At 41.6% G+C, this 21286-nt stretch overlaps 1 protein-coding gene across 1 annotated transcript; it reads right to left on the bottom strand.

The window, feature by feature from the left end:
• Positions 1-1281: 1281 nt before the first annotated feature.
• KCTD9 (potassium channel tetramerization domain containing 9) lies at positions 1282-20835 on the bottom strand. Its single transcript, XM_088151962.1, has 12 exons — positions 20737-20835; positions 14628-14749; positions 12730-12773; positions 12549-12645; positions 11850-11908; positions 10583-10711; positions 9549-9616; positions 8314-8409; positions 6906-7055; positions 5957-6062; positions 4832-4965; positions 1282-4660 (listed from the first exon to the last, which is right to left on the bottom strand). Exons 1-12 carry the CDS (start codon positions 20782-20784, stop codon positions 4544-4546), a joined length of 1170 nt encoding a protein of 389 aa, XP_088008088.1. The 5' UTR covers positions 20785-20835; the 3' UTR covers positions 1282-4543.
• Positions 20836-21286: the final 451 nt, after the last annotated feature.

Genomic DNA, 21286 nt, shown 5'->3' with positions numbered 1-21286 from the left:
AGTGAAAACTCAAGCTGTGAAAGCTGTTTATTTGCAATTAAAAGAAAAAACAGGGCAAATCATTTCAAGCCTGATGTTTCAACCTACGCATACTTCGGTTGAATTGGTTGAGTGGCTGGGTCATTTTTGCACTGATAGCTGTGGCTACATTCGCTAACTCCATTCCGCTGCTGAAGTGGTCCTCGATACATCTCAAACATATAGTCCCCTATATATAAGCCCACATTTTTTCCAAAATCCAGCACCCCCGACAAATCCCCATACATCTTTCGCTCCTCCGATCATGACCAGAATGAATAAATCACAGCAAGAACATACTGTGATTAACTAAGAACAAACTTCCTGAAATAAGAACTGGAAACGTCATATTGGCACATCTCTAATATCAGATCTGCCTCCCCTTCCTGTAACATTGAATGAGTATGTTTTTAAAAAAAATGTATTTATTTAATTACTTGCGAGGATGTAATTTACTTATCTTTGGAATAGTTGAAAAAACCCAGTTACCATGTTTTGTACTGATTTGTGGTTTAGCATGCTGTTTGTACTGATTTAATTCCAGACAATTGTGAGTTATTCGGTAAACAATAGTGTAGCATCAGTCCAAACTTTAAAATATGCTGGAGGATTCCTTTAACTTTTCCCAAAATCAAAGGAGGTTTATGGTCCTTAACAAACCCGAGCAAAATACACTAAAAAAAATCACTAAAATTTGAAAGAGATATTTGAAAAGTTTCTTAAAAACTGGAGTAAAAGGAATATGTAAATTTAGAAATTTTTTATATTGACAAGTTTGACTTATTTGCAAGATCAGAGGAAACTATTTCCAAGTTTTATGATGCTAGGAACCCCCTCTCATCGCCTTTAACAACAAAATATCAAAGTACTTATAAATCCAAAGGCCAAATGGATTAAACTTCCCCACCTAATCTTAAACAGTGTTCTTTTCCAATTCACAGACAAAAGTTTGCAAGTTTCTGATATTCTTTATTTATACTGTGTGTACTCCATGTTCTGACCAAGGTAGTTATGAAGATCTCTTATGCACAAGTGAACATATTGTGATTATTTAAGACATTCAGCTTCAACAAAATGGATACAACTTACACACAGAAAATTAAGAAAATAGAATTCTGTAATAAGAGATCTTACTCTTTTCTGAGATATACGTGATTAAGAGAATGGGGGTAACAAGGCTAAAGTGATTTCTTCAAACTCGAAAGTCCTCATTATGTCCTTGTAAAGATTAGTTTGGTACCCTTGAAACAATGTCATTCTTTCTCTGCCCCCCCCCCCAATACTTTGGTGAAATTAGAAGCACCAGTTTTATTGTTGCTGTTGTTGAATATCCTAAATCCAAGCTGCCAGACCAACCCAGTTCAAAAACCACTCAAAATGATTAAGCCATGTTCCATCATACGGAAGACTGGGAATTCAAGACAAGCCATTTGCTAGTAGTTTTTCATTCAAGGGTCACGAAAGTACAGTTCACTCTAAGCGCTACCGATATTCTTGTAATTTAAGCATCTTCTTGGCCATTTTTTAAAAAGTTGGATGGTAGGCATCATTCAGCATGGACTGTCCACCCAGCCTCCATTTGTGGCTTAGGATGAAAAACAAGGGACCGAAAGCATGTTTCACACTGTCATCATTCCCTATGGAAAAGAAAAGGGAAGCTTTTCCCAGAGCTTTTAATGCATGCCTAAATGAGGCAAAAAACCCAAAACAAAAACCATATAACCATGTAACAAAAAGGGCATGTGTATTCCAATGACTTGATTCCATGTGGTTAGCACACTCCCACGCTCTACAACCCCGTTTCCTTATACACACGCAAGCTGAATCAAAAACTACGGGAAGCACTCTGGATTCTTCCTGCAGGTATCTATCAACTGGTGTCCAGACTGGTTAATTACAAAGCTCATCATCCTCAGCCAGCGCGGCCCATGCTGACTGCAGTTGTTGGGAATTGATAGCTCACCACCTCTAAATGCAGCTACATTGGAGGAGGATAGATTTTAGCCTCCTTCGCTTTTCTAGGACGCAATTCCGCAGCCATTAACTCATTCAGCGGCATTCATTTCCTTCAATCTCTACCTTTTGATGTTGATTGCAGCCCCGAGTCTGTAAGTGCTCTGGCTCCACCCAACTTCATTTATTTCTAAGTGTGCACTTTCTGGCTGTAGGTTCACAGGCCCAGAGATCATTGAAATGTTCTGTATTGACCTCACAGGGAATTTGTAGGCTATAATGTGATTTGCCTGGCTGAGCGCATTATGCAAATTTTCCAATTCAGGTTTATTTAACAAGCCCATAGCTTAGCATGATATGTGATCCCAATCATGGTGAAATCCCATTTAAATCCCATTTGCCCTGGCTATTTTAACAGGAAGATCCACTACTAGTCTGTTTCTGTAACTCAGCTAGAAATGTGTACAGGTTAGGGGTTTGTGAGCTGCTATGGGGCTTATGAGAGTTGTAGCCCAAGATATCTAGAGAGCATCAGATTTCCTAATCATACTCTAGAAGGAAGAATATAGTTGGAATCTTATTTCTGTTGCAACTGAAACTTGTTTATATATAAGGCCAGGTTGAGTAACAAGGTTGTGTTGAACTACATTTCCCATCAGCCCCAGTGAGTCGGCTAAGGCCAATGGATGAGAATTGCAATCTAAGAATACAGCACCAGTTCCAGATCTATAGGCTGATGAAACATTAGCTCCCATTCGCATTTAAAAAAAAACACCTTATTCCTTGATTTTTTTTTTCCTATAAAAATATGATGATGGTTCATCTTTTGCTTTGCATAGGCACATAAAAAGGTTTGGCGGTGGGGTAGGGAAGTACCTTTAAGATCAGGTCTTAGAGTTGAGATATCTGCACTGGGAAAAATAAAGCTAACTCTGGTTTATTTCTTGGGACGGATGGCTGCTGAGGGTGTTCCTTGTTTCGTATGAGCGTAACTGGAATGGCAGAGCTGAATTTTTCAACCCCTTTTTGGAGGCTTTCTGAAGTTCTTTTCCCATCTTTTTTAAAAAAGCACAAAGACAGTGGGGGTGGTGTGCAACCATGCAGTATGTGAATTACCTCTGACTTTCCTTTCTTCATAATATTTCCATATTTTCTAGGCATCTTTTTGCTGCCTATGTTCCCAGCCCTTTATTTCCCAGTATCTCTGACAACAGACACTGTGTAAAGTAGATTGAGCTATTTCTGAACCCTCCCTACTTTACCCAGGGTCCCCAGGGCATCTCACTCAACTTTTGACTAAGAAAAGTTGAAGAAATCAAGGGCAGGGCATTATTCCACTGTGCTGGAAACCTTCAACAGCACCAGCCTATTACAATGTTCAGGATGTACTTTCACCAATGCTGATCTAAGAGGGACTGACTCACTTCTAACAGATCAAGGCCACAAGATGTAGGTGCTTGTATGCCCAGTGACAATAAAAAAAAGTACACCGTAGCAATTTGGGGCTCACAGGAGCTTCTGCCCCGCATTTGCTCATTCAATTCCCAGCTATTAGAAATGAGCAGCACATCTTAAAAATGGAGCATTCAGTCTCCCTCATTAGAGCTACACTGCTCTAAGTCAGGGAAACCACACATACTGTACAGCATTCAGAGCTTAGCTATTTTAAGTTACAGGTACTCCTCAACTGACGACCATTCGATTAATGACCGTTTGAAATTACACTGGCACTGAAAAAAGTGACTTACGACCAGTCCTTGCACTGTGGGGACTGTGAAACTATCACAGTGTCCCCACAGTCATGTGATCAAAGTTCAGGCGCTTGGCAACCAGCATGTACTTATGAGGGTTGCAGCGTCCTGGGGGTCACATGATCACCATTTGCAACCTTCCCAGGGGGCTTCTGACAAGCAAAGTCAACAGGGGAAGCCAGATTTGCTTAACAGTAGCAGCAAAATGGTTGTAAAATCAAATGCGACTCACTTAACAACCACAGCTTAGCAACAGAAGTTCTGGTCCCAACTATGGTCGTAAGTCGAGGACTACCTGTACTGCATAACTGGTTTAAAATAAGACCCAAAGCTTATCCATTATGATTCTTTAAGAGATACAGCTGTTTCTGTTTTGCCAAGAAGTTTCAAATCTGGGTACCTTTCAATTCTCCAACTCCTCCCCTTCCCCCATTTAATGAGCCACTATAAATAAAGGTTCACCAATCCAGGCTGAACGCCAGAGATCTTGCTACTATGTGTGAACTGATCATTTTTTAAAAATCCACATTGGAAGTTGAATAAATATAAATTGCATATATTGTGCTTTCATAAATATATTTCTTAAGAAGTGTTCTAGAGCAAGGTAGAGCCAAGGCAGCAATGTCCTTGGGAATTAAGAGCAAGCTTCTTGTCCCAACTGGATTCAATAGCTATTCCTATGCCTAAGACAGGGGAAAGTCCCTCTCCCCACCCAGCAGCAGCTCCTCAGATCACACTGAGAAAAACACACTGTGGAAGGAATGTCATTCCCCACACTGAGCACCAACAGTCTGCAGCGGGGCTCTTGTTCTGCCAGTAACCTATCTGACGCTCTGAGACATGTGCAATGGTGTCAGCATCTCTTCAAAGATGGCTCCTTTCACATTCGACCCTCTCAGGTTGGCCTCTTGAAGATCACAGCCTGACAGGTCACAGTTCTAAAACAACAGAGCAAGCTGTTAGCAGAAGTTTAGATATTGTATGAATCGCATACAAAATACCATGGCCAGCCACTAAGCCCATTAAAGTTGAGACTGAAGGAAACCCCCAATGAAGCCCATGTTTCAACTCCCAGGGGTTAATCAAAACCTGGAAGAAAGAGCTCTCACCTCCAAGTCAGTTCCTGCTAGGGTGGCTCCTCTCAAGTTGCAGTTTTTCAATTTTGCATTCTTTAGAGTTGCAACTCGGAGATTGATGCCAGTCATCTGACTTCCTTCCATATCAACCCCTTTCAAGTTGGCACCTGTAGCCGCAAAGTTCAAGACCATCAAAAGACACGATAGAACTGTCCTTCTCCCCAGTTCCTCTGCGTCCTACTACAAGATGTAGCAAAGAATGATAACTTTCATGTTGGTTGAACCATTGAAAATATTATACACAAACTAAATTCTGTCATGTTCTGCTACCTCTTCCAGTAAACAGAAAAAAACAACTTAGGAAACCATCGTTCATTAACAAACTAAGTTATCCAACTATAAAAGCTTGCCATCTTTTATCTTTATCTTTTATGATTTTATTGTGAATTCTTTGCTTGATTGTTGTGAGCCACCCAGTCATTGAGAGTAGGATGGCATACAAGTTTAATAAATTATTGTTGGTTGCACAGTCAGCCAGATGTTTAGACAGGATTTGGCATTTTTATCCACCTATCAAGTTTTTCCCAAGGACCTGGGATGATGATGATGATGATGATATTATGCAAAGTACAAGTGTATAAGTAATGGAAGTCACAGTCCTTCAGAAATTGTTCAAGAGGATATGAAGTGCAGCAGTACATGTTATGCCACCTGTATGTTTAATTAATATTTGTGAGTTGGATTTATCATCATGTTGCTTTTTCTTCTTAAAATCTGCTTATCCCTGGGCTCAGAAGTTGGGTAGAGCCATGAAAACCTAGCCATGATGGTTTCTAAGCCACGTACCATGCAACATGTTCAGCCATGATTTGTTAAATGAGTGTAAGCTGTGCTGGATTTCAGGTAGCAAATTCTTTCCTTCTCTGCTTCCTGCTCATTTAAATTGGACCTTTTCTCAACAAAGCAGATGCTCTGCTACTGAGTTACTTCTCCTCTGCTCTGAAAGCAACTTCTTTTCACCATGTTATATGCCGATCTTGATTAATGCTTCATTTTTGTTTTTAATGATTGACCTTTAATGATCAGAAAATGTCAACCTTTCCTGAATGACACGGAGTGCATTACTTAAAAAGAAAAGGCAGGATTGGTAGCGTTTACCTTCCAGGTTAGCTTTAAGGCCAGAAGGGTCTTCAAAATTGCAGCTTTTCAGTGATGCTCCCTCTGCATTTGAGCATAGCATCTTTACACCCTGAAGGTTGGCACACTGCCAAAGAGAGAAGCAGACAAAAATCAAAGATGAAAAGAAGGCCACATATCATCTAGTCCAGAAATCTGCAGGCTACGTGTGACAGATGTTGGACGGATCATATTTGCTTGAAATGCTTCAAGGAAGAACATTCTACAGCCTTTGTTAGCAGAATCTGCAGGTGTCAAATCACAGCCCTTCCCTAAAGCTTTACCTAAACTCTAAAACCTTGGTTCTTGCTTCATTGCAGGGATAATCATCTCTTTCATCTCCTCAAGTCAGTCTTCCAAATCCTGACCAAGTATGTTCCATCTCTTCTCTTTGTTGGTATTTCCTTGCAAATAAATCCAAATTAGTAGAGAGATGTGGAACATTTCTAAGGATAGAAGCTGTCACCATGTATCTAAGTGGACCAGTGTTTCTCAACCTCAGCAACTTCAAGCTGTGTGGACTTCAACTCCCAGAATTCCCCAGCCTGCATGGCTGGCTGGGGAATTCTGGGAGTTGAAGTCCACACAGCTTGAAGTTGCTGAGGTTGAGAAACACTCAACTAGACATTTTAGCTTAGCATTGTTCACACTGATTGTTAGGCATTTGCTATGATTGACAAGTGTCTTTCCCAGTCATATCTGGGAGGCTGTGATTTATTACCAGGACGTGCATCCTCTACAATGCAGCTCTTCTGCATTTCCCATTTTTTTTTCAAATGGGTCCTTGCTCGTTTGGGCACCCTGCTAAGGGACAAAGCTGCTCCTGAAAAAGCCTTAGCTGATTCATCAGATGGCGTGGTTAATGCATTTTGCCTAAGCTTGCACAAGAGGGGCATGTTTTATTTTTAGGCTTGGTCCCACCAACACCCACATCTAGAACAGATCCAGAGAGATCAGCCCGTTCAAGATTTGCACAGCAGAGGTTTGCGTGGGCCAGGTTGCATCGGCTCAGGTTGGCCATCTTGAAGTTGATGTACCGGAGATCTAAACGAGAGAGGTCTGCTCCGCTAAAATTTAAGCCCTGGGGAAGACAAGAAGAGCAGTCAGGTTATGTTTCTGAATTCAAAACCATTGTTTCGAGTCTGAAAGGGCTGGATCTGATTATCCAACTCAGAACAACTCTTCTGAATGGGAAACTTTTGGATCACCCGTTCTCTACATTTTGCAACCTTTGCCCAAAGCACTTCAGCTCAGAAATCTGACAGCAACAGCCCAGGAGATAAAGTGGCTAACGTAACCCAGAGCAGAAGTGCAGTCAGCGTGCAATCAAGGTTTGTCTAAAGCAGGCCTGCACAATCTGTGGCCCTCCAAGCAGCCTTGTGGGTTTTAAAACGGATTCATTTTTTAATAAAGCGATACAAGTAAATGTTTTTTAAAAAGTCAAACATTCATTGCCGCTGCCCTGAAAGACACGTTGCCGAGGGTCTCCAAGCCTCCGCGCCACTACCAGCTCCTATGCTGCTGCTGAACAGCTGATCAGCATGCCAGCTGTTGGGGCCAAAACCTGGCTCACTGAAAGCAAGCAAATCCCTTTGAAGATACAACATAATTTTATTGGCAATAATGCAGTATACACTGGACCCCCAGCTAAGCTTTGACACTTTGCTGAGCGTCCATGAGCAAAGGCAGAACCAGGGCTTAAATACCTTTGGCCCACAACATTGCCAAGGCAAGACAAAGAAAATGGCAGACACAATGGAAATCACAACATGAGGTTATTTGGAATGTTTTAGATAAATAATAAGGTCCCACAGATGGGTTTATCACAGTGTTTCTCAAACTTGGCAACTTTAAGATGGGTGGACTTCAACTCCCAGAATTCCCCAGCCAGCATGGCTGGCTGGGGAATTCTGGGAGTTGAAGTCCACCCATCTTAAAGTTGCCAAGTTTGAGAAACACTGGTTTATCCCTTCCTGTGGTAGCCATACTATCTTCGAGATATGGTCAGTAAATAGAAACATTTTGGTTTACTGGGCCACAGATTCCTGACTGAGTCTTCTCCCTGTACCACTCAGCGTCAATTCAGCTCACTGTGAATGTTTTCTTACAAGGGCACTTTCAGCAGTTGATATGTGGTGGGTGGGTGGGTGGGTGGGTGCGTGGGGTTATCTCATAGGCTTGGTAGTGAATGCAGCTGACATGTGTATGGGGGTACACAGGTAATTTTTGCATTTGGAGATGATTTTTAAGGTATCAATGTGACCCTTTCCTCTCTACAAGTTGCGCAAAACAGCTCCAAAAGGGCATTCTTGCTTCTGATTGGATTTTTCTCACGATACCTGACAGCGTAGCTCAGACTTGGTTGAGGTGGCAAGCAGGAACCTGACGAATTCCTTTCGGGAAATTGGAGAATGGTCTTCTGCAGGCTGGGAATTCTGTCAAGAAAGGGAAGAAGAGTTTATGCCGACACAATAAAAGATGGAATGGCTCTCGTTAGGTGATATGCAGCAATGTGGGATTTCTGAGGCATTTTCAAGAAGGATGTTTACTGTCCATGGAAAAGCTGTTTGGGTTGTGGAGATTGTAGGCTGGTTCTTACATCTAACTCCATCTCTTTTTCTCTTTTAAACCACAATTAAAATGATTGGGTTTTGCTAACTTATACCTTCTGGCTTCTCTGTATGGCTGAGCCTATTAATATTTATGTCTGAAAAACACAGCAATATTAACTGTTGGCACACCAAGTTTATGGTGGCACAACTCTTTGAGCACGCTCTTTATTATATATCTCTCCGTGCATTAAGAAAAATAAGTTGATGTGCATAAGCCACGTACATCTGGATCCCTTTGAAAACAGCTAATTTGACTTGCATCCACTCAGAATGTTGCCAATTAAATGTTACTGGCTTTTGTTTTTTTCCATACTTTTTATTAAGGATTTTAACCATACTAAAAGAGAATACAAACTAGTATCAAAAAGAAAAAAGGAAGTAGAAAGAAAAGAAATACAAAGTGCAAACAAAAAAAAAAAGGAGTGAAAAGAGGAAAAAAGAAATTAAAAAAAGAATAAAGGACATGATTCCTGATCTTTGCAACAAGTACAAGCAAATTTAATATTTCCTTACACCCTATAAAATTATGAACGTAATCCACTTGTTCCCATAATCCCCCCTTTCCATTCACAAATCCAAAAATCGTTGTCATTTCCATCCAGGTGCCAGCCAAAAGCGCATAAAGGGTTTCCAGCATTTTATGGCAGTATTTTTTATTTTACCCTTGATCAAACCAGTCAACTTTATATTCCTTTTTTTTTTTCTTCTTCTTTTTGGCTCTAACAATTGTGATCTTGAATTCATCAAGTTGCTTCAAGTGGTGGTCTTGAATCTCCATTCGCATTGTCTTCCTCCCGTCTCAAAATCGTCTTCAAAAGTTTTGTTTTTTTTAAAGGAAGAGAAACGTTTGCATGGCAAAACGTCACATAAAGACCAAAAGAAAGGCAAATGTTCAGGCCGTGTTGATTAATGGGGCGGGGGGGGGGGGAGAGAAAAGAAGCAGGTACAAAAGTTAGCATTACCTTAATCGCTATTTCAAGGTGTTCAATTAGCGAGTCGATTCCAAAGAACCTGGCTTCCTCTAAGACTCCTAGATGAGAGATACAAAACAAGCTAGTAATTGTTAGGAATAATGGCAAGATTCACCACCCATCCTCCCTGACTCTGTTACAACCCTAACTCTGGTTGTTGCAGCCATGCGCAGGATCAGGCAGTTCACCGGGCCAAGATCCTTTGCCGGAACTGGTCTTAGTCATGATTCATGTCAGATGTCAACCATAGTTGACTACTGAGGAGAAACCATTAGAAACAGTGGTTTGGAGATACTTTCAAAACCATTGTTAATAACAGGTTAGCATTAATCACAACGGGCACGGAAGCTTTTCCATTTTTATTTATTTAAATATATATATATATTTATTTAAATATATATATATATTTATATTTCAAATTTGGACACCACCCATCTCACGAGGAAGTGACTCTGAGCGGTTTACAATAAAAACAATTGTAACCTACAACTGTAAGAATTGTAATAACAATTCTTATTGTAACTCTTAATAGCTCAACCCCCCACATTAACTGAGAAAAGCGAGCGTAGGCCTTGTTCATGTATATGAAGCCACTGTTTATTCAATAAATCCCAATTGGCAGGTTCAAACGTGAAAGCGCAAGGTGAAGCGAGATGGTTTAATCTGTACATTGCATGAACTGGGCAGAATCTTTGTGAAGCTCAGGCAGCTGGGTTCACACATCTCAGTAAGAGGTGAACAGACCATAGCTACAATAAGTGAAGACGTGTGAAGGCCACCTATGCTTAGGGAGTGGAAGTGGAGTACAAAAACCTTGAACAGCATTGGGTCCCCTAACCATGGATATGAGATTCTGATTGTGTTGGTCTAGGACTGGAGAAACCCAAGTTCATACAAAAATGCCAAAAGTTTGCATGGGATTTCCACATCCTTTGCTCTATTCAGGAAGCTTGGCTTTAGACTTGTCTGAGAAGAAGCATGGTTGTAACCAAGACAACAAAATGTTTTTAGGTCCTGGTACCTACCTAGAAAATTAATGCCATCATTCACAATTAGCTGTCCATGCCGCAAATAGTTCAAGATCGGTTCAAAGTACTCGGGACTTCGGTCAATCAGGAAAGCTCCACTGTGATCTCTCTTGTTTCCCCAAGCATCTGTTGCAGATGGATACATTTAAAAAATGCCTTCATAAATTTGTCCTGAGATAAGTCCATTTCTCTCTCTCCCCATCTCCATCTCTCCCTAACAGCTGAGATAGATCACCTGCAGGCAGGTTTTGAAATTAGATTTAAGTGCCCCTGGTTGCCCACCACAAAATTAGAGGGAGGATGTAGGAAATAAGGAGGAAAGGACATCCTCTGAATCAGAAATGTATATTCTGTTGGCTTGCAGGAGGCTCTGTAGGGCAAGGCAAGAACCAAACTCTAAAAGCAGACAAAGTCAGGATACCAGGATGGTGGTCATGGTCTTAAGGGGTGAACTTAACACTCCTCTAATTTCATGCAATGGGACAACATTTTTGGCCCCACTCTGAGGAAGTGCTCTGGAGGCTACAGAAAGAGTTCTAGGCAAGCCAAAATGTTTATAGTCCTGACATAAACCATTATTCTGCTGCATGAGTATTCCCATATGGGTAGACTTCAACTTCTAGAATTCCCAACTGAGCATGGAGACTGCTAAGAATTCAGGGAGTTGAAGCCCACTTATATGGAGGGTCACCAGGTTGGGGAAGACTAATCTAAAACATGGTTGAATTCAGTTTCCAGAATCTGGCATAGCTAATGGTGAAGAATGTTGGAGGATGTAGTTCAGCATCATCCAGAGGGCTACAGGTTCTCCACCCTGTACTATCAAGGAAAGGGCCCAAAAACCCTTGTACATATGGTATGTAAAGATGTTAGTAACTATGTTCTTCATTTGGGGCATTTCTGTGGCCCATGGCCAACATATAAGCCTGAATATTTCATCTGGAAACTCACATTCCTCACTCCTGACTTAAAGAAATTGGAATAAGCTATTGTGAGATTCCTGCTCAACCATTCCCTCTCTTCTTCATGCACCTTTGAACATGCTTTGTTTTATCCAATAAGAGTTAGCTGGACAAGTCCAAACTCTCACCCTTGTCTACAGGTCTACAGACAAGAACCCAAAATGTACCACTGTAGTTCTGCAGTTTGCTCAGAATCATCTAAATCAAGCCTTACTTTACAATAAGGAACAGTTTACATGAGATGGGTTTGCAAACTGAGTACTGGATAGGGCTTTCACATATTTATCTCAATTCATACTGACCTTTATCTTTAAACATGCGAGCCAGCATGCTATCAGGTTCTTTACTAACTAAAGTGCTCCTAAGAAAGAAATGTAGAAGAATGAATGAATAAGTTGGTCACTTTGGCATTTGGAGTAGCATTTAGGTGGGGATAAAAAAAAAGTTTGGCTTTTATGTGATAAGCAAGTTGTGCTCTGACATTGGCTTAAGTCAGTGTTGTCCAAACTTGGCCACTTTAAGATGAGTGGACTTCAACTCCCAGAAGTCCCCATGCTGGCTGGGGACTTCTGGGAGTTGAAGTCCACTCATCTTAAAGTGGCCAAGTTTGGACAACACTGGCTTAAGTGATGGGAATTGTGGTCCAACACCAGATAGAACCAGAGTGAGAAAAGTTAGTTGAAACTTTGATTTATGGAATTGCTTAATTTTCTGGAAAAAAGAACTTTCTGTTTCCACACTAAGCCAGAATAATATAATATTAAACCAGGATTTTAAAATCATGGATGGTTGAAAAAACATTTGGTTTGATTTGTACATAACAATAACCAATGACTGTCTTCACAGATCATGCTATGCAAACCACCCTACAGTTTAGCGTGAACCCTGAACCAAGCCACTGTGTCCAAAAGTTAAGGACTTTATCAGTTATCAATGCACTTAACACTTAGCAATGTTATCTTTCCAATGATGAGCTTCAGAATAAGAAGAGAAACTCTTACCGGGTAGTTGTGAAGTACCGTCCTCCTACATTGAGTGTGATCCAATCCGAATGAGATCCCGTTAAGGTTTCTAGAGGGTTGAGGTCATTCTGGGGATCTGTGAAGATGGAAAGTATATTAACACACAGTGCCAACTTTACACTTCCTGTTCTTCAGGAGAAAAACAACTCTGTATACTTACCAATAAATGGTTCACCTTCACATACAAAAAGAACATCGTCATCTCTATAGATTGAAGGAAATGAGAAAGAAAACCAGTTTCAGAACAAGCCCTGTATCTATGTTGGAAAACAGTAGTTGTTAATTCCAGATTCCTAGGTTTGAGAGACTCTAAAATCAATACTATTGCATTAGGATAATGGTTTAAGTGCCTATGATCTAGTTGACAATTCAGCTATGTTATGTGGCTTCATAGGAAGGAGTTTGAGGAAGTCCATCTACGCGATAGTCATTTGTGGATAGTCTACACATCAGACTCGCTCTGAAATGCAATGTTTTTTCAAGAAAAGTTTTAAAAAATGCAAAATCACCAAGACATGTTTTTTTCTCTTCCAAAAGAGATGAGCACTACAAACTAAAAATGTCTCCTTTCAGATTCTGATTTTTTCCTACACTCCACCTTTTTAGTGTCAGGGAAACACACACATGCGCACGCGCGCGCGCACACACACACACACATATATGTATTGATGAATTAACAAATTCTCCATGCTCTAAATTCAATTGCTTTTGCAGATGGTTTTGATTCAAAGTCCTTAAATACAATAACATTTGTGTTTGGGAAAGCTGGAGAGTCAGATTCATATTTATGCAAGGATCCTCTGGTAAAGAGGCTTTGTTTACAGCATGCTTCCCAACAAATTCTCACAAGCATAGGACCCATGAAACAACCAAATCCTTTTAGTAGAAATTATTTGTTAGAAGGTAAACTATAGGATGGGATAGCAATTCTCTGGCCACGTGGGATGGAATATAAACATATTTGCTATCATTACACAATAAAACCCACATAGAATCTTGTCCCAGTTGAGAGGCTATATAAATCATGCAATTTGACTCAGACGCTAGGAGTGTTCCTTCCTCTGCTTTTTCATTTACTGTAATCAGAGTGTGCAACAGGGATAAATGCTTGATGCCCTCCAGATGCTTTAGACTACAGTTCTCACTATGTCCAACCAGCATGAAAATTATATTCCCTGACATCTGGAAGACATCAGGTTGCCTACTCCAAGTTCACAATAGTTCTGAGTTCCTCACCGACTTCTTAGCTAATCTTGGGTCATTTCCAAATCAGAATCAAATCATGGTTTGAATGGTGTTTGGATTTTGGTTTACACAGTGGGCTTTTCAGACGTCAGAGTGGATCCATGCTTTGCACTTAGCCACAATTGTAGATGGTTTAGGGTTGGCTTTGGACATGGTGTTAAATCAAACCAGAACAGTTTGACAACCACAGTTTATTGCTCAACATTGTGTGGCCCACTATGACTTGCTCAACAAACTGCTATTTAAACCACGGGTGGCCATGGTAATATCATACACGAGCAAGAGGGGATAGAGGGAAGAGTGGGAATGGAGGAATTCGGAATACCTTTTTTTTTAAGATAGTGATCTGCCTACTTTAGGGCTTCTCATGTAAACTGGTTCATCTGTTCCCTATCTCAAAATGACAGGAAACTGTCCTATCAGTTCTCAGTAGCAATCATGGCCAGAGAATGCTCCAAGTGCAAAAAGGGAACTAAGGCTGGGGGGCTGCAGATTGCCTCCCCCTAACTGAAACAGTGGCTGTGCACAGGGAGGTAACCAAACCTATGAGAAATTTATTGTCAATGGCGGAGGGAATTAGAGTACCGAAGAAGATGGAGCTACAGTGTATTCTCTACAAACTAATCCCTGTTGATGGCTTTCCAGGAAAGCATGCATGGCCATTCCAACATCAACACGTTGTACTATGGTCCAATACAACAAATTTGGTCTTGCTTAATCAGCTCTTAGTCCATTTTCCAAGCGGTTCTCACGCATATTTGGTTTATTCAAAAGGGCTCGAGTTAACAAATTTCCAAAGCAGGCTAATCTTACCTGATTAAGGCAATGTCATCAATGAGTCCACCTCTTCCATTGTAAACACTGGTTGCTTTTATGCCAAGCTTATTACTTGCGACAGAAAGCAAATCGGACAATGTTCCATAAACAGCCACAACCTAGAAGACAAGGTTAGGCTTTTAATTCAACACACACGGTTAGCCCCTCTGAAATTTTCATCTATTTTTATTTTAGACTCGTATGTGAATCCACAAGGGCTGTGCAGGGCTTTTGGTTTGCTTCAAGTTCAGTCCAAGATAAATTGTGCCATCTTTTTCTGCAGAAGTCGATCGGCCTTAGAAAATCTGGGTGTCTTTCTCTTTCCCAGTTTCCACAATGTAGATTGCAGCAAGGGAATAGTTTTATTTACACTCGAAACTTGATATATTTAAGGAGCTTTAGAGAACAGTGAGGCTGCCAATACCTTTTCAATTAAATGGAGTTGATTTCCAGATTCATTCTGGATCCAAAGAGCATGCCAGTATTATCCTGATAAATTAAGAGGTTGAGTTTGTGGATCCTGCCACCACAATGTGGCTTGTTTGTTTCAGTTTAGGGTGCTAAATAAACCACAATTGGTTGGGTTTGTGTAAGAAGTCGTATTTCGATGTGGTTCACTTGGTTTTGGCATAGCATGATATGCAAACTGAATGATTTGTCTTTTTGTGTAGATGTGCATAGAACTATATATACAAAGCAGAATCTCATAAACTAGGGTGGGAGAAATGTGACGGGGTATTATATACACGCTGAATAGATTGCTAGCAGACTGTAGCATATATTGACCATAAAAAGTACAATATTGTATGCATTTAATCAGTGTTTCTCAACCTTGGCAACTTTAAGACGTGTGGATTTCAATTCCCAGAATTCCTCAGCCAGCCATGCTGGCTGAGGAATTCTGGGAGTTGAAGTCCACACGTCTTAAAGTTGCCACGGTTGAGAAACACTGTTCTAGCTAGAAATAAGCCTTGCTCTTGTCCGGTAGTAGGAGACACAAATGTTAAGATGTTCCATCACCCTAATTTCCAGATGTGCATAACAGTTTGCAGAGATCCTTACACCTCTAACCCAAAGATCAGCAAAAGTCCTGTTCTCCGTAAGCCCATTTGGTTGAACGCATTACAGCACCATCCAGAACTGAAACCCTGAGGAGCAAAAGACTCTGATCCTGGATAGACCAGTGATGTACCAAGCGCTGTACCTATTTCCCCCACTGGAGATCTAAAAAAATGCCTAAATTGTTTCAAGCAGCCACGCGTGAAGACATGGGAGTTGAAGTCCACACATCTTAAAGGGGCCAAGGTTGAGAAACACTGCATTAAATACATTGTGCAGCTAAAGGAAACCAAACTGGGAAGATTCTGTGAGTTACAGATGATTTCAGAGGAGTTCCACTATTAATTGAAGGAAGCTGGGTCACCGTGCAATTCAAAGACAAGATGATTCCAAGTGAGCAAAATTGTTAATGGGACACATCAATATTAGACGATGGGTCAAAAGGGGTTGGTGGAGAGTCAACTGCCTGTTACAGAATTATCCAGCTTTGGAGATCATTTTTTTCTCTTTTTTTCCTTATATGTTTATTGCTTCCAGTGTTTATGTTTATAACTTCAGTCTATGTTAAAATGCAGTGAAGTCTACGGTGGCAAATGGGATGCTCCTGTTTGATTTTGCGAGCCCCTCAACCAACCTACGTCCAGATGGGAAAGAGCTGGAACCTGGCCACCATTCCAAATAATGCACATCCTGTAGTTGTCATTTGTTTCCCATTCCCAACAGGGTAAAAGCACAGACTCATATGTCAAAGGCCATCATTTTAAAAAGCCAGCCACTTCATAAACCCAAAGCTACAGGTGCAGGCTGATCTGGTGCATAAAATTAAAAAAATAAAATAAAAATAAAAATAGCCAGTCATCCGCTGTTTATAATCCCGAGTTTCCATACCTGTTCCTAATCACAGTCCTGCCAGCTGTGGTTACAGTGAGCAGAAACAGCAGTAAGAAAAACTTTTGATCGGTCCAAACGTCATCTCACCATTTCCTATCTAGCCCTCCTGGGTCCATGCTCCATCAAAATGAGCAAACAGCAACAGAGAGGAATATCTGGGAAATTTCAAGTGGCAAAGTTCTCCAGAAGTTCCTTGCATGTCCTAAAATTGATCACGGCTCCGACTGTGCATTATGTCAATGGCAAAAAGTATGCTATTCCTTTTTGCTCGGTGTATAAATTTCTAAAAAGACCTTCCCTCTCTCGGCCAAGCGTATCTGAACTGAAATATTTCTTGGGGAAAGGAGAGCTAAAAATAGACCCTCCCCAAAAGCTTATTTTTTTAAAAAAATATATATTTTATGGGATATTTAATGGGACGACATTCAAAGTTTTACTGCTAAGCTTTTGAAAATGATAAAAGGCTTATATTTTAAGACATTACAATGTAATATGTTTCCACAACATGTCCTAATCTGTATGAGCCACTAAACATGTCTAACCTGATAAGCTCTCATCCTCCACAAACCAATGTTGCGTTATAGGCGGTTACAATCCAGGACACCTGCAAGCCAGTTTAGGAAAAGCTTTCCTAAATCTTTCTGTTCAGCTTTCACAGTCTCTCTCTACACACTTTTGCTGCAGCCATAAGCAGGAGACCAGAAGCTACTGTGTCTGTTTTTGATGAATCATAGTTTAGAGCAGTGTATCTCAACCGTGGCAACTTGAAGACGGGTGGACTTCAACTCCCAGAATTCCCCAGCCAGCCAGGCTGGCTGGGGAATTCTGGGAGTTGAAGTCCACCTGTCTTCAAGTTGCCAAGGTTGAGGAACACTGGTTTAGAGTCATATTCAAATCCTAAATTGTGGTTCATTTGTTGTACTGTGACGCATTAGAGAATGAGCAGGGGAAATGAAATTTAGAAAACAGACAGCTGTTTACAAATAAGTAGTCCTTGATGCACAACATCGGAGAAAGAACTAATTGCAGGAAAGAACACTACAACAAAACATTGGAAATAGCAAACCCACACTTTGTTTTGTGTTAGATCATAACCCTCCAAGACAATATTGCTTTTCTCATTCCTGCCTGTTGAGTCATTCTTAGATGATGACAGCAAAGAAGTGAATGAGTTTATAGATTATACCTCCAACACTCTTGAGTTGTCACTAGAGTCCCTAGTCCAAGACTCTTGTATATTGTGCTGACTTGTACTAGGGTTTGTTTGGTTCTGTGTTGACGTATGATCCCAACCCTGATGGCTTGTTAATCATGACTTATGATTTAGCGTCTTGGGTAAATCCAACCATGATGTTATCCAAAAAGCCGAAGTCAAAAGAATACAGGCAGCCCCCAGTTGAAGAATGAGTTCCATTCCCAAGATCTGTCCTTAAGTCGAATGTGTATGTAAGTCAGAACAGTGTTATTGTACAATACTGTATAAGTAGTATTGTGTAATTAACACGAATCATTGTGTATTTAACTTGAATTTTGCTACAATAGGCTCTGTTCTTAACTATGGATTGTCTGTAAACTGGGTGTTCTTAACCCAAGGACTACCTGTCCCACTATTTGGCACTGTAAGGCAGAAAATGCTAAGTTAGGATCAAGGTGACCACAATTTGTTGCAATTATAATTTACTGAACAAGCCACAATGTTAATACATAACACTAACCACAGAATAGTTAAAAAAAAAAAAAGATAATGCAGGCAAGCAAATCGTTTATTGAATAAGTCTCCAGATCATTTCAAGTATCACTAAATATAATGGCTCAGTTCACACGTCCTGCTCAGCCAAAATCAAACTACAGTACAAGGTTTCCTGTGATGTGTGAACCCAACCATATTCTCAGGGGATCTGACCGCAGAGTTTGCTGCTGGAATAAAGCTACATCGTCCAAGCTGTACATTGGTAAATGAACACAAATATTACAAAATGATGTAGCTGTTTTGGCAAAACGCCTATCTGGGTATGCCCTTGACTTATGGAATTTTTCATTACCCTGAGAAGGTGGGGCATAGCAGAACAACACGGATTGTATATCGAACTGCATTCTTCTCCTTCAAAACAGTAGGTGGAAGAATTAAAAAAAAAAACAAAACACATTTTCAGAGGAAGCCTAGCTCTATTTTATCAAAATAAACTTACATAGGTTATTTCTGCAGCCAGATGCTGACACAGATCTTTTAAAGTCTTAAATCCTGAGAAAACAGCCGCTCTCCAAATAGACTTATAAGTATACGGCATTCATTACTTTATGCCTGTTCCTTGTGCTGGAAAAAAATGCTGCAAAGCTTGCATTTTCATTAATGTGAAAGGGACTCTTCACCGGCACTCTAAACTATTATAGGTTAATCTGGAATTGGGAAATTATCCTAAATAAATGAATCAACACCTTTGCCCAATTCATCCCTCATCCTACTGCAATTCCTCCTCCCCCCTTCCCTAAATCGTGATCCTGTATTAATTAAGCCCATGATAAACATTTATTGTATCTTTATATTCCTGTATATTAAACCCAGCAGTGTTTTGGGAATGGGGGAAGGCAGACAAGGATAGGGACCGCATGAGGGCTCAACTCTTGCTAAGGGTACAAAATATTCCTAACTAGGGGAATCAGAAGGCCTAGTGGTTGCAACTATGCTTAATTAGGATTTCTGTGGTTTGCATGCACCCAGCCCATTCAGCTTATGCATTGCGCAAATGCAGAAAATGCATTAATTCATTAACAGGTTAAGAGTGTTGTGTGAATGCAACTTCCTTCTTCCTTTTGCAGTAATTTATATTAAATTACTGAGTGCCCACTGGGTGGAAGGGTAAAATGTAAATGAAAGTGTTAAACAATCAGCATTGTTTAATAGCACCTTTGGGGAGGAAAGGGGCTTTAACCAGAAGGTTGGCACTACCTCACATTTCTGATGGTTTGTATTTTTAATAAAGGCATCTTACATTTTGTGCCTTTCACATCATTGGATGCTGTACGGCGTGTCAAAAAGGCTTTAAATACAGATTTCAAATCTGAAGGTCACAGCTGAGCAAAACGAAATGCAATCCCCAGAAAAGGAATGGGATAAATATTAATTACTTTAATGCTATGAAGCCTACTAACAAGACTATGCATCTCTGGTCTGGAAAAAATCAGGACAGGCATGAGATGGCTGCAAAGAGTTCTCCTTCCTGCTAGCGGTCCTCCAGAGTTTGGCAGGTCAGATGCGCTAGCCGATGCCTCCGCTGCCATATTCTCACGCCCTTCAGATTGGTTGAACGGCACGTTTCGTCACCCTCCCCGGGGCCGAATCCAGGGACGGGAACTCCAAGTCTTGCCAAATGAGGTGGCCGCCCTTAGCTGACGCTGACTAATCTTGAGATCCAAACAGGGTGAGACCAAGTTACTCCTCGGGGGATAGGAGACCACCAGGAAATCCTAGGGCTGCGGCCAAGTTCGGAGAGTTTAGAAAAAAACTAGAAGCGAGCCCTGTCCAACCGCCTTCGTGTCCCAGAAACCGCACTGATTTGTCTGCAAAAAGAGACTTCGCAGTCCCCGGTCTGGGAGGGTGGCCAGCTCGGGGAAGGGTGGGGTGGAATTCCAGGCAACGGTGGAGGAAGTGGCTTAATTATTCTGGGGAAGGAGAATTCCAAAGAAGGTAAAAGTTGACCTTTCAGGGAGGGTTTTAATGCTCTTTGATGCACTCCGCTGCTGGCAGGCGCTCCTGCATCCCCCTGAGCGCTTCCAGTCTCATCCAATCCGGTGGGAATCGCTCCCATGGAAGCTGGCCTAGCACTGCCCCCCAGAAGCCTTCCCCAGAGCTCCCCTGCTCTGCTGTTCCCTGTTCTAGGCTGTAGGCCAGTGCTTCTCCCCCTTGGCCGCTTTAAGATAGGTGGACTTCAACTCCCAGAATTCCCCAGCCAGCCTGGCTGGCTGGGGAATTCTGGGAGTTGAAGTCCACCTATCTTAAAGCGGCCACAGGGGAGAAGCACTGCTGTAGGCTCTCAGGGAGCAGAGACCTCGTGGGGTTACTTAAGCGCCCAGAATCAAGAGGGAGGCCAGGGGTGTGGAAAAACAACGCCGCAGCTTCGTTCCCGCTCCCCGCGAAGAGAGGAATCGGCCGCCTTACCTTCCCGTTTCTGGGGCTGCCATTAACAAACAGGGTGACTCTCTTCATGTCCTCCCTCCGGAGTTGCCTTGCCAGCCTGGCTACAAACCCGGAAGAGCGAGTTCCTTAACCAACGTGCCCACCCACCAATCCTCCCCTTCTTTTTTTCCCTCTGCCCAATCGGATTCGAAGGAAAAGAGGAGGGCGGGACTTTTAGGCTCAGGGAGGCGTGCGTCCATGAGATTTGCTTTTCGGAAACAGAATGGGCAGGGCTTTAAGGAGAAGCCGAGGGAAGGGCGGGGCGGAGGAGGGGGCGCGGTATAGCGCCTTGTCTTTTTTCCCTTCTCCGAAAGGCGAGCCTCATTTCTCATTGGCCAAGCCGGTATCACGTGATCCTCAACCGTTCTTTCATGGTTCTGAGTGGCTAATCCATCCGCTGGTCCGGGAGTTCTTGCAAGGGGGAGTGGAGGGGAGAGGAAAAATAGTCCGTGGTGGGCGCCCGGTTGATCTTCTTCAGCAGCGGAGCAGAGGGCAGGCACCCCCAGCGGGATCCGTATCTGAGCCCGGGACA

Source organism: Python bivittatus, unplaced genomic scaffold, assembly GCF_059951505.1.
Source record: "Python bivittatus isolate LINGU-HERP-01145 unplaced genomic scaffold, Pbiv_v1 ctg000680_np1212, whole genome shotgun sequence".
Taxonomy (NCBI): Eukaryota; Metazoa; Chordata; class Lepidosauria; order Squamata; family Pythonidae; genus Python; species Python bivittatus.
Note: the sequence above shows the minus strand (reverse complement) of the source record. Positions and strands in the feature narration are given on the sequence as shown.